This window comes from Haliaeetus leucocephalus, unplaced genomic scaffold, assembly GCF_000737465.1.
Source record: "Haliaeetus leucocephalus isolate CR32 unplaced genomic scaffold, Haliaeetus_leucocephalus-4.0 Scaffold802, whole genome shotgun sequence".
Classification (NCBI taxonomy): Eukaryota; Metazoa; Chordata; class Aves; order Accipitriformes; family Accipitridae; genus Haliaeetus; species Haliaeetus leucocephalus.
The window spans coordinates 3512211-3525310 of NW_010973238.1; the positions used below are offsets into that span (position 1 = coordinate 3512211).

The 13100-nt window shown below is 42.7% G+C and overlaps 1 protein-coding gene across 16 annotated transcripts in view; it reads right to left on the bottom strand.

Moving 5' to 3' along the window:
• EP400 (E1A binding protein p400) overlaps positions 1-11908 on the bottom strand; it is a 51226-nt gene extending 39318 nt beyond the window's left edge. For 10 of the 16 annotated variants that reach the window (XM_010581710.1, XM_010581715.1, XM_010581709.1 and 7 more), the window contains exons 1-5: positions 11844-11905; positions 9940-11293; positions 1755-1842; positions 1230-1337; positions 151-530 (exon numbers count right to left, since the gene is read on the bottom strand). In XM_010581710.1, coding sequence (XP_010580012.1) covers positions 151-530; positions 1230-1337; positions 1755-1842; positions 9940-11293; positions 11844-11851 — 1938 coding nt within the window. In that variant the 5' untranslated portion in view covers positions 11852-11905. Of the gene's footprint in view, positions 1-150; positions 531-1229; positions 1338-1754; positions 1843-9939; positions 11294-11843 lie in introns of all 16 variants that reach the window. The other 6 variants (XM_010581712.1, XM_010581711.1, XM_010581713.1 and 3 more) reach the window with 3 other exon arrangements.
• Between the last annotated feature and the right edge of the window lie 1192 nt (positions 11909-13100).

A 13100-nucleotide genomic window follows, 5' to 3' on the forward strand; every position in this document is an offset into this window, starting at 1 on the left:
GTACACCTGCATTTTTATAAGGAAAGGATTTAAGTGTCCATTGGAATTAAAAAACGTTAACATTTTTCCTGTATTTTCAGGAAGACAGTGTTCTTAGATTTTACTGAGCATTGAAACAAACCTATTTTCACCCCAATAAAGTTCACATACCTGTTGCTGTATTGTAGCTTGTGGCTGTGACACTTGGTTTTGTGTCTGTCCTTGCACATGGATTGCTGGTGGCACCTGCTGTTGAAGTGGTGCTGGAAGTGGAGCAGAAGTCAGGGGTACACTCTGAGGCTGGATCTTCACCTGAATCTGAGGCTGAGCTGGAGATTCCACTATCTGTGGTTGCTGCTGTGAAAGCTGCAGTGCAGCTGGGAGAGATGTCATGGGAACATTCGCAGGTTGCAGTCTCCCTGGCAGCTGCGGCGGAGGTGTATGCAGACTTGCTGCATTCTGCACAGGAGGGCCTTTAGATGGGTCATACTGTTGTTGACTCTGTTTCTGTCCAGTCAGCTGTACGGTTTGAGGAGTGGGAGGCATTCCACCTACAAAGCAAGAGGAAACACAGCACAGATGAAACTAAAACATCCAATGATCTTTACTAATATAAACAGGAATCAACTGCAAATAGACCGATTTGTTACTTACTTTGCCACAAGACACCATCACTTGAAAATACCACATCACAATCACAAAATAAATCACTATTACAATAAACAACAAAGTATTTCATGCACAGGACTGCAACTAAAATTTGGAGCACAGTAACTATAAAAAAAAAAGTCATTATATGTCTTCTGAATTTCTTATACTTAAAAAAAAAAAGATCGGTGAGCTAATGGAATTTAACCTAAAATAACAGCATCAAGTCTAAATAATATTTAGTTCCTAACACATTCACTCTAACACATATTCCAAAGCTTGGCATGACTAATGAATATAAATTTGTCATGATGTTGCAAATTAGGAAGTTTGCTTTTCATAAATCATTGGCTCAGTTCCAGAATTCTCAGATTAACCATTTTGCATCAGCACCTGTGACGTATTTCCATGCCCACATGCACCTTTGGAGCCCGTCACTCAGCTCCTTAAACAAACCAGGCATTGCATACCAAGTATTAATTTACATGGAGAAGTGTGTGGTGGGACTAGGATCTTGGAATGCTGGAAGCCCAAGTTTCTAGTCCCATCACTAACATCTCCTTGTTAAATTAATGTGCAATTGGCATGTGGTGACACAGTACCTTGTGCCGTTGGCATTAGCTGTTGAAGAGGAACTCCTGAAGCCACACCCGGGTGCTGAAAAACCATCCCATGACGGCCCACTTCAATTCGTGGTCTCTTAGACGAATCTGTGATATTCAAATTCCATTTATGGCATGGTATAATGGAATGGGTTCAATTTTACAAAGCAACTACACATGATTCCAACATCAGCTCAGAAAGCTACGACTACTATACATGTGTAGCATTTATGAAGAACATGCTCCAAGGGCAGAGTCCCTCTAACTTCAAGTTGGCCATCTCCAATCTTCTTAGCCAGAACAATCAACCTAACAATGTTTCCATGCCTGCCAAATCCAGTCCTATATATTGTGAGTGGAGTGCACTCTTCACACAGCACCATTCACAACAGATAGTCCTAAGGATCTGGCATTTCCCAAGGTGAGGCAAAACTGTACTTCAAGAGTTACAGAACAGTGGGCTCCATTAACTGTTTGGAAAAAAAAAGAAAAGAACCAAAGTGAAATTCTGTCTGCGGAACGTACCTGCTGGTGCAAGTGCCTGCTGTCTCTTAAAAGCTTCAATTTCTATGGTGTTCACAGTCCCCGTTACTGGAGTCCCTGTATGCGTTTGCTATTGGAAAAAGAAAACAAATCACAAAAGTTCAATCTGTAGATAGTCTAACACCAAGATGTACTTTACAAACAGATCTAAAGAGGCCAGCACAGAACAAATCCTTCAGAACAGTTGTACAACGAAGAAAACAAGACTTATTCAATGTCTGCTTTAAAGTTTTAGATGTCCATAATGCACAGATGCTCTTCGTTGAGTTTAAATTTTAAAATGGTAACTAAACTGATGGTTGGTTATAAATAATACACATCTACATTTTTATTAAAAGTGATACCAAACCCAGGGAAATGGGATATGTAAAAAATAAACTTGCACAATATTTTTTATTTCTTTTAATAAATGGAAATTTTCATTAGTGTATTACCCTTCATTATTTGCATAATGCTGCAATGAAGTCAAAAGGATGCATTCATATAGTATATAGCTGCAATAAAAAGCTGACGTGACAAAAATGAAACATGGTGACTTCATTACAGGATTAATTAGAAGGGAAATCAGATGAGGAAAGAGAATTTACACATAAACTGTGTCATAACTACCAAGACACAAAAGTAAGAAATGAGAGTCAATACATTTGTGAAAGCTAATCCTTTTCACTCTGTGTGAAAGATCAGTAACACAAGTTAACTCTCATCCTGAAGACAGTTTAAGCTTACTTGAGTCTCCACCACTGTCACTCTCAGGATAGAGCTCCATGAGAGTTAGCCTTGAAATATTTCAGGAAAAACTGCTAAGATTTGGAAGAGTGAATAAAAGAATCTCAGCCAAGTTACACAAGTTCCAATTCCAGTTTTCCAGATCCTAGACTTGTACTTGTTTGCACAGCTGGCAAAATGAGTACCATGAAGAAACTCAATGAGGAGAAACACAATACTGCCATAAGGCTAATGTGACATCAGAGCTCATCAGAAATTACTAGACATTTTGTCTCAGGATAAACATCACAGAACTATGAATTAACACGCCTGGAAGGGCACTACTGATACTGAGATGCAAAAGAAATCAGCAGGGTTTGATTCAGCAAGTTGGAGTTTAGCTTCACTAAGATTACAGTGCATTAAAACTTTATTTTAAAATTACTACATCTAATATTGGCAACGATGGCAGTGAATATATCCTAGATAATCCTTTCAGCGTCAAACTCAGACGGAGGACTCATGTACAGGGTTATTGAAGAAAACAAGTTTGGGTACGTGACTATTTCCATGCTCTTTGGGCCCTCAGCACTACTGGCAAATACTTACTAATGTCTGTCAGTGTTTGTGCAAGCCCTATGCCTTTCAGTGAGTTTCCAAGTCATATTTTTCAATTCTCCTCAATATTTAGCCATGCTATACCCAATATTCTACTATGAAACTTAATATGAGAAAAATAAGGGCTAACCCAAGAAAGGTCTTAAGAGATTCTATCAGAAAACACAAACACAGGCTTTATGTATGGCAGCCTCTACAGCTTAGAAAATGAGCTAATTTAGCACTCAAGTTCTCCAAGTGCAATTTTCTGCTGGTGACAGCCCTTGCCATATCGATGTACAGTAAGGGTTTGCAAATGTTGTGAGAATTTATTATGACAACATAGCAAAGACAACAATTTCCCAAAAGAATCTTCTAGTTTATTCACAGGTCTTTTCTTCTCTGATTTTTAATACAAATTCTACCAATGTAAATTAAGCCTAAGGAAGTAAACACCAGTCTATATTGAAATACACCATAGCAGTCACAACCCTGCACCTTCAAAGCTTCATTGAACGGTATTAATAAACATAGCCAACATCACCTAAAATGACTGAGTTTCAAAAACTCCTTTTCGAGCTGAGTATCTCTCACGTCACTCAGATTCTATCAATAGCTATGAATTAGTAGCATCCAATCTCTTTGCTGCTCTGAGGGCATCTGCAGCCACTCTAGCAATACAGTTATAGCCTGTAGGTCCTGCACATGGGTCAGGGCAATCCCAAGCACAAATACAGGTTGGGTGGAGAACAGCTTGAGAGCAGCCCTGAGGAGAAGGACTTGGGGGTGTTGGCTGATAAGAAGCTCAACATGACCCAGCAATGTGAGCTTGCAGCCCAGAAAGCCAACTGTATCCTGTGTTGCTGTATTGGGTTTGCATGGCAAGGGTTTGGTAGCAGAGAGGCTACAGGGGTGGCTTCTGTGAGAAGCTGCCAGAAGCTTCCCCTATGTCCAAGACAACCAGTGCCAGCCGGCTCCAAGATGGACCTGCTGCTGGCCAAGGCCAAGCCCAAGCCCATCAGCGACAGCGGTAGTGCCTCTGGGAGAACAGAGTTAAGAAGGGAAAAAAAGTTGCTGTGGGACAGAAACGGCAGCCGGAGAGAGGGGTGAGAACATGTAAGAGACACACAACCCTGTAGACGCCAAGGTCAGTGCAGAAGGAGGCGGAGGAGGTGATCCAGGCACTGGAGCAGAGATTCCCCTCAGCCCGTGGGGAAGACCCTGGTGAGGCAGGCTGTCCCCCTGCAGTCCAGGGAGGTCCACGGTGGAGCAGATCTCCACCTGCAGCCCGGGGAGGACCCCATGCCGGAGCAGGGGGATGCCCGAAGGAGGCTGTGACCCCATGGGAAGCCCACACTGGAGCAGGCTCCTGGCAGGACCTGTGGCCCCGTGGAGAGAGGAGCCCACGCTGGAGCAGGTTTTCTGGCAGGACTTGTGACCCCATGGGGGACCCACGCTGGTGCAGTCCGTGCCTTAAGGACTGCAGCCCATGGGAAGGACCCACGTTGAAGAAGTTTGTGCAGGACTGCCTCCTGTAGGAGGGACCCCATGCTGGAGCAGGGGAAGAGTGAGGAGTCCTGCCCTTGAGGAGGAAGGAGTGGCAGAGACAACGTGTGATGAACTGACCCCAACCCCCATTCCCCATCCCCCTGTGCTGCTCAGGGGGAGGAGGTAGAGAAAATCAGGAGTAAAGTTAAGCCTGGAAAGAAGGGAAGGGTGAGGGGAAGGTGGTTTAAGATTTATTTTTTATTTCTTATTATCCTACTCTGATTTGATTAGTAATAAATTAAATTAATTTCCCTCAAGTCAAGTCTGGTTTGCCCATGATGGTAAATAGTAAATGATCTCTCCCTGTCCTTATCTGGACCCACGAGCCTTTTGTTATATTTTCTCTCCCCTGCCCAGTTGAGGAGGGGGAGTGAGTGAGCAGCTGCGTGGTGCTTAGTTGCTGGCTGGGGTTAAACCACGACAGCTGCATTAAAGGAAGTGTGACCAGCAGGTCGACGGAGGTGATTCTCCCCCTCTACTCCACTCTCGTGAGACCCCCACCTGGAGTACTGTGTTCAGCTGTGGGGCCCCCAACATAAGAAGGACATGGAGCCGTTGGAGTGGGTCCAGAGGAGGGCCACAAAAATGATCGGAGGCTGGAACACCTCTCCTGTGACGACAAACTGAGAGAGTTTGGGTCATTTAGCCTGGAGAAGAGAAGGCCCCAGGGAGACCTTACTGTGCCCTTTCAGTACTCAAAGGCGGCTTTCAAGAAAGCTGGAGATGGACATTTTACAAGGGCATGTAGTGACAGGACCAGGGGTAATGGCTTTAAACTGAGAGGGTAGATTTAGATTAGATATAAGGAAGAAATTCTTTACTGTGAGGGTGGTGAGACACTGGAACAGGTTGCCCAGAGAGGCTGTGGATGCCCCATCCCTGGAAGTGTTCAAGGCCAGGCTGGATGGGGCTTTGAGCAACCTGGTCTAGTGGAAGGTGTCCCTGCCCATGGCAGGGGGGCTGGAACTAGATGATCTATCATTAAGGTCCCTTCCAACCCAAACCATTCTATAATTAAGATGCGAATTTTGGTTATAAGAATGTCTGACTTATATTCTTCCCTAATGGTCTGCTGCCATCTCACACTCAATATGGATTAAGTTTTCAAATATTTGTCTTCTCACAAGGCAGACATGCAGCATATTTCAAGTCCAACAGCCAGTGTCTGGCAGAGCATCATACACTTAGGCATTTACAGAATTTTCAAAAGTCACAAAAACTTATTTTGTACAATGCTACTGAATTAATTAAATGCAGCTTATGTCCCATTTGCATCAAATTCTTTCTGGGACATCAGTTTAAGAAAGAATGTTTTCCAAACTCTGCTTCAAATGCCATTTATTTCACCTGCACTCTTACTCTGGATGATTGCATACTCACAGTTTCAGGCTGCATCTCTACTTTAGGATTTTTGACTGACATTTTCTTAAGAGTATGCCTCCCAGCTGTCTGCATTATCACCACTTAATTTAGGCCAGACACTTCAAAGAGAAAAGATGTTATGTCTTTATAAACTGTAGTCACATACCACTAATATTAGACTAAAACTGTCCTAACTTTAATTAAAATAATGTAGTTCTCCGGAGGTCATGATTATGCAGCACGCCCACAATAATCATTCTGAGTGCTGCACTTATGCACTCAAATTTGAATGATGATGCTGATCGGGACACATTATTTCTCTATAAACAGTTCCAAAGAGAAAGACTGATGGAAAGAGACGGTACTTTTCTGTTAACAGTTTGTGCTAAAAGGTATCATCACAATTACACAGAGTTTTGACTTCTTTAGCATGAACCTGCTAGTTTCCCTGAAACAGGTCTAAAATGGTGTAATACTTTCAAAAGTACTTCATCGCTGCTGGAGTTATAGCTTGATAATAACCCTAATCACTGTAATAAATAACCTGATATATTACACATTTTAAACAGCTTAGATGAAGCCTGATGACCTAAGGAGACTTCCAAGACATGTCGGTATTGGCCATAACAAAGAGCTCTCGGTGCAAGCCCCTTTACTATGCAACTCATTTGTAAAATATCACAGTGAACATCCCATTTGTTATACACGGGAATACAACCCATTTTACATTTCATTTAACTCTCCATTTTCCAAAACCTACATGAAGGCAGTAGAGACTGTACGGCTTCAACGGCACAGCAGAGTAATTCAGCCTGTAACACCTGCTAAGCGCATATAATTGAGATAAAAGGCAAATATTTTAGTTGCAGAGGAATTAGGGTATATTACTTCTCAGGGTATATATAAGCAATGGTGCCTGGGTAACACAGAGTTGAAGGTAGCTGCATAAACCCATACTAGCCTGAATTTAAAAAGTTGCATCATCACTGATCCACAAAAATTTTAACTGGTTATCACATTTTTTTCTTTACTTTGTTCAGTATTCCCTCATGAAAAAAAAAAAGAAAAAACCTGTAAAATAGGACTTATATAATAAAAATAAGCACTTCAAGTTTCTTCTTCCCAACGTTTATGGTAGAGCTAATGGAAAGCAGTTATTTTAAAAAATTATGTCAGAGGTTATTATTGTTGTTTAAAACATTTCAGGGAAGGCAAATCCAAAACCTTCTGTAGCAATACTCAAAACCTTTAATAGGTAAGGAAAAAAAGAAAAGAAATTTAGAAGAAATCCACAATTACAATGCCACAGACAAAAGAATCCATATCATCACTATGCAGAATGCACAAATGAACCAAATGCATTAGGGAAACAAAAGAAAAACAAACCAAAGTGAAAACATTCAAGCTGAAAGTTAATGAAATAAGCCAGCAACCTGGAGACAAAGATTTAACTTCCTTAACTCAAGGCTTCATTAATACTGATGCATTTGAAGATTGCAAAGTTTTTTTTGTTTTGTTCAGATGATAAGGCATGGGCTTTTGGGAAAATTCTAATTCATCTAAGAAATATCAAATCTGAATGAAGAAAAAAAATCTGGGATGAAACTACATTTTAGAACCATTGAAAAGTACCTGAAATGGTTGCTGCTGGGATGAAAAAGCAGCAGAAACATTTGGAGGAAGCTGGGTTGCTATAGCGACAGGAGTACCAGTCTGCCCATCCTTTCCTGTCACAACCTTTACCTGAGAGAAATATTTTGGGAAAAAAAAAAAGAAGGGAGAATCATTTTCTTTTTAAAAGTTTTTCTTCTTTTTTTTTTTTTTTTTGAACTGTTCAACACACTCATTTTGTACTGATGGTACCTCACTGAAGAGGGGATTATAACTAAACCGCCATCAGTGCAGCTTGGTTTGAGCGCAGGCTGTTTTTTAAGAGTTCTGTCTCACTTTTAATAGCAGAACAGAGTACAGCCTTGACTATTTATAGTGGCTTCTTGTCACTGGAAACCTTTTCTTAAATCCAGTTAACATAAAAGTGTGTTTTAAGTTTAATGATTGCTGCTCCTAATGGACAACAAATTAGCATGACAGACAGTTTGAACTTAAGAGAGCTCCAACATTTATTTAAGCAATGAGCACAGCCACCATTCGCTCTCCCCTTGAATTCCCAAAGTGATCAACCTTTCCAGGCAAGGGATGAAGTGCGTTGCTTTAGCAGAAAGTGATAAAGAGAGGGGAGGGGGAAATAAAAGAGAAGACGACAAAAAAATACAAAGAAAGAACATACTCAAAAGATGTCTTAATCTTTCAAAAGGATTCATCATTCGAAAACACGAAAAGACTTTTGCTGTTGCACTTTGCAAAATTCTCCAGCAGTTAAACGGACAAGCGGCTTTCACAAACAAAAGATGACCCATCACAAGAAGGCAGTGAAGTACAGCAAACTCCAAACCCGAAAGACCGAGGGGTAGAGCCTCAACTGATGTAAATTGTAGTAGCACCACTGACTTCAATGAACGTATACAATTTACACCCGCTAAAGATCTCTCAAAATGTGCATACTGTAGTTCAAAATACCTGGTATTTCAGCTGACAAACACGCAACCCAACAAGAACACCTAAACAATTTGACAAAATACAAACCAGGTGAAAAAAAGATATTGAATACCCATTGTCAATAAATTACAATAACAGGCTAGCTTTTATGTTACTATATATAGAAATTATTCCTTCAAAATTATCAATAACTATCACAAGCAGAAATACATTTTTCCTAGTCAAGAAGTTTAGACTACAAAGCAATAAACAAATTAAACTTCAGCTGTTATACTGCCAAAATTTCCCACAAATTCCAACTGAAGATATGATCGCTAATGATTCACACCTAAAAGAGTCATCAATTTTCACTGAAGACACTCAGCTCTAGCAGATATTTCAAAGCAATATGAGTTTCTTTACATAGCAGGTTTGATTTGGTTTAGTACAAACTGGCAACTATACACCGATACATATTTTTACAAATTTTAAAAGATATTTATGAGTGCCAAGTGATTCGGTGGCATCAGTGGTAACTACTCTGTTGCAACCACTTGTCATGTAGGCTTGCACGTAGGGTCTGCCCAAGACACGCACTGCTCCAGCACCCACGGGGTGCTGCAGGTCAAGAGCTACACGAATGGGTACAAACGTGCAGGAAAAGTTTCAAGGCGTCTGTCTGTGGCAAGCTTATTTCAAGTCCTTTGCCATTAATAAACAGTGAATTCAAGTTAGTAATTTTAAACCTTTGCATAAATAACAAAGTTAACGTGTTAATGTCCAGTCTCAAAGTGCTATTTGTTTAATCATTTAGACAGCAGTACATGCACAGAGCTCTAAGACGGCCTAAGTAACCTGCTTCATTACTATGGACCCACATACGTTATGATTCACATGTTCTCTCTGAGTAACTAGATTAATTCAGGTTTTTTGTTGGCCACCGCAACACTGAACTTCAGTAACATCTATGGTTAGAAATCACATGAGTCAAGTAAAGGTTACAAGACTCTTACAAAACTTTTTGCTCATTCTTTTTTGGTTTGTGTAAGTCTAGTAAGTGAAATTTAATCTATGATTCCAATTCATATTCATTCTGATAGCTTAAAACAGCTTCCACACCAATGCCATCTTTATCTGTGTGCTGCCTTACACACCAACTAGGACAGTGAAAGCTCCTTTCACCTCTCTATTCTTTGCTTTTAAATACATACATCTAACAGCACGCTCAAGCTGACCTGTCGAATCGCACTACCTAGCAGAACTGCATTCTCTCAGACCAACTATTTAAAGAAAAATTGCCATACTTAATCAAATAAAAATTATTTCTCAGGTAGTGTCGCATTCTCTAACACTTCACAATCCAGGTGCCACAACTTCATCTACGATTTTATTCCAAAACGTTAACCAACAGATTTCTTACCTCATCATTGATGACCTCAGATTGTTCTTCCTCTTCTTCCTCCTCCAGATCCAAGTCATTTTGCCTCAGGTATGCTTGCAGTGGAACACAGTGTTTCTTCTTAAAAGCTAAAAAGTCCATCATATTCCCTTGAAGATGTTGCAGGAAAAACAGTTCAATCAAACATTCCTTAAAAGTTTCCTTAAGAATTTCCATCTGCTTGTGGTGATGATCCAAACATTGTTTTCTCATTTGAGCAGTCTCTTGGTTGGCAGGAGGAATCTCCTCCAACTTTTTGGGTTGTTTTTTCACCGTCGTATTAACTGTAGGAGTAAGAGGAAGACTCGACAGCCCCTGTGGTACAGTGGCTCGTGAAGGACTTGTGGGAGGAGGCGGTGATGTCATTCCAAACGCACTAGGTCCTCCAACTCCCGCTATCAATCCACCAGAAGTCCTGTCATATCCAATGGGTCTACCCAGCTGCTGTCCCTGAAGCACTTGCTGCTGTTGTTGCATAAGTTGCCCTTGGATAATATTGCTGATTTGGGGTGGCAAGCTGGTGGTCGTAATATGGCCCGGGCTAGTCAAAGATTGCATATTTGCTCCACTAGCTACAGGACTTTGAGGACCGAGATGATGAATGGTGCCACCAGACTGCGAATGAGGTTGTGAAAGCCTGCGTTCCCGTACCGTAGCAGGTGTCCCAGAAGATGGAAGCTGTACTTGTGCAGCAGCTCCTTGAGCAATTTGTGCAATTCCCGGTCCTTCTTGATACACGAAGTGTCCACCGTTTGAAGGACTCAAGCTGATTTGTCTCACAAGCACACTAGCATCTACGAATCCTCTAGTGGGGCTCTGGCTGCACATACCCAAGCCAGGGCCTGGAGTGCCTGCCCGAACATTTGGTAACGTTTGCACCGGCACAGGGTTAGGCTGTGTAGGGCTTTGAGACTGAACTTGTTGAGGCAGCGGTGAAGTAACTTGAATATACGATGGGGATCCATGCTCAAACCGCCTCTGCTGAGGACTGAACTGAAAACTCGGTGATGTTGGGTTTGGAATTGGCAACGGGGTAAGGGTTATCTGCTGGTTTCCTGAAGCCACCGGTCCAACGTTTTGCAGCGTGATGTTCACATTCTGCCCAGCTACTGGACTTCGACTCATTATAAACTGTTGTATTTGGTAACTGGGGGACTGGGGTGCAGATGGACTTGCAGAAGGTGCAAAAGAAGCTGCAGGTGACTGGGGCAAATTTGGCTGTTGCTCTTCTCCCTCACTGCCTGTGAAGGACCTGGACCTCTGGAGCTGGCGCTGGGCATTCTGAGGACCATTACCATGGTGCATCCTCACTGTTCTAGGTTTTTTACAGTACACGCTAAAGAAATACACAAAACCAGAAATTCAGGGAAGGTGAAAATATTTCTGCAACTGAAACTATTTAGTTACTATTCGAAAGACTACCTTATAGTAAGAACTCGGTTATCCTGTCTTTGGAGTTACTTAAAATGTTTTACGTCCTCAGTCAAATTATCCAAAACCCTCAGCACCACAAAAACTCACTTAAATCTCCCATACGTTTCTCCAGCTAACAAAGTGCTGTTGAATAGTTTTACAAATGATATGCTCCTCTTAGCTAGTTAGACTGACTTCAAATAATTAAAAAAAGTCCTTCTTCCCTTTCTGTGGAACTTCAAGAATCAACGGTCTCCAATATCAAAAGTATCTACTCTTTTTTGTGCTCATTATTCCCCATGTTTCAGTGCTTTTAACACTTAATACAATGTTCTTGATAACACAACAGTTGCTTAAAACGTACAGTACATTTCTTCAACAATAACTAAAAATATGATAAAAATGGACACAGACTATTCAACTTTATTGCTCTAGCTACTGAAGAAAAAATGCATCATGAAAAATCTCCCTACCAAATCATCTAGATGTTTGAAAAAGTATTGGTTTTGATACTTAACTCTGCCTTCTCTTTCCTTCAGGACACCAACCCCTTAAGGAGATGAAAATTAATCCAAAACTGCATTTCATTTAGAATGCCGTTTATTGAGCCGAGCTATCCAGAAATCCCAAAACATTCTGGTTTTATATTTCAGTCATTGACAAACAAAAATTCCACTGACGTGCACTGACAGGTAGATTCAGTGCTGGGTGTCACACAGCAGTAGCAGCAGAAGAAAAATGAACCCTGTTGGGTTTTTTTTTCCAAAATCTCTCTCATATTTTGAAAACGACAGTTTCATTTTTGGCATTCCAGGCCAAACACACATACGACTACGCTGCCACGCCTCTTTGCTCCCAACTCCGAGTGGGTTACAAGCGGCAACGGGCAGCAGCACATCCAACACGGCAGCACTCCTGGAAAGGGACGCGATGGAGCGGCTGCCTGCCCGCCCCGCTCCTCGCCCGTGGCCGAGGCAGGGAAACACAACACAACCCTTCCGCTCCCCCGTCCTGGGCTATCCGCAGCAATCTGCTCAAGCCCTGGGGATGGAGATATTCCCTTCCTTGCCCCCGGGAAAAGAGCCGGCTTCCCGGGAAGGCGAGGAAGCAGAGCAGCGCTGCCACACGCGTGCTAGCGGCAGGAGGCTGCAGGAGAGGAACGGGGCTGCCCGGGAGTGCGGGATCCCACACGGCAGGGAGGTACCGCGGGGCGCAGCCTGCGCGGGGACCGGGAGGCAGCGGGGACAGGTTTCCCTCTGCCGCTCCGCGGAGCTCAAATCTGGGGGAGAGCCCTCAGCAGGGCGGGAAGGAAAAAAAAAAAAATTCCGCTCCTTACAGGCACCTTTTCCAGCAGATTTAATAATACTGCAACACTTCGTGGTACGGCGACTCTTTCGTAGCCCTGGTACCGAATAATTAAGATCCCGGCGATATCACCTATCGCCAGTAACGAGGTCTTATTATTTTAATTACCTATACCTCGCTAACATTTACGGCCCAAGTGAAAACACTTAATTAATTACACGCTGATAAGGAAGCGTCACCAGCGCGCTGCCGGCCTCTGCCCGCCCGGGGAGAAGGGATCGCCTTTTGTGTGCCGAAGCCCAACTGCGCGAACGGCCCACGGGCCGGGCCCACGGCGACCGCCCAGCGCCCCAACTTCGCGCGGGGCTTCCCCCGCCGAGGCCCGCGCGGGAGCTCCCCCCCGGCAGGGGCAGCGCCCCGGGAAG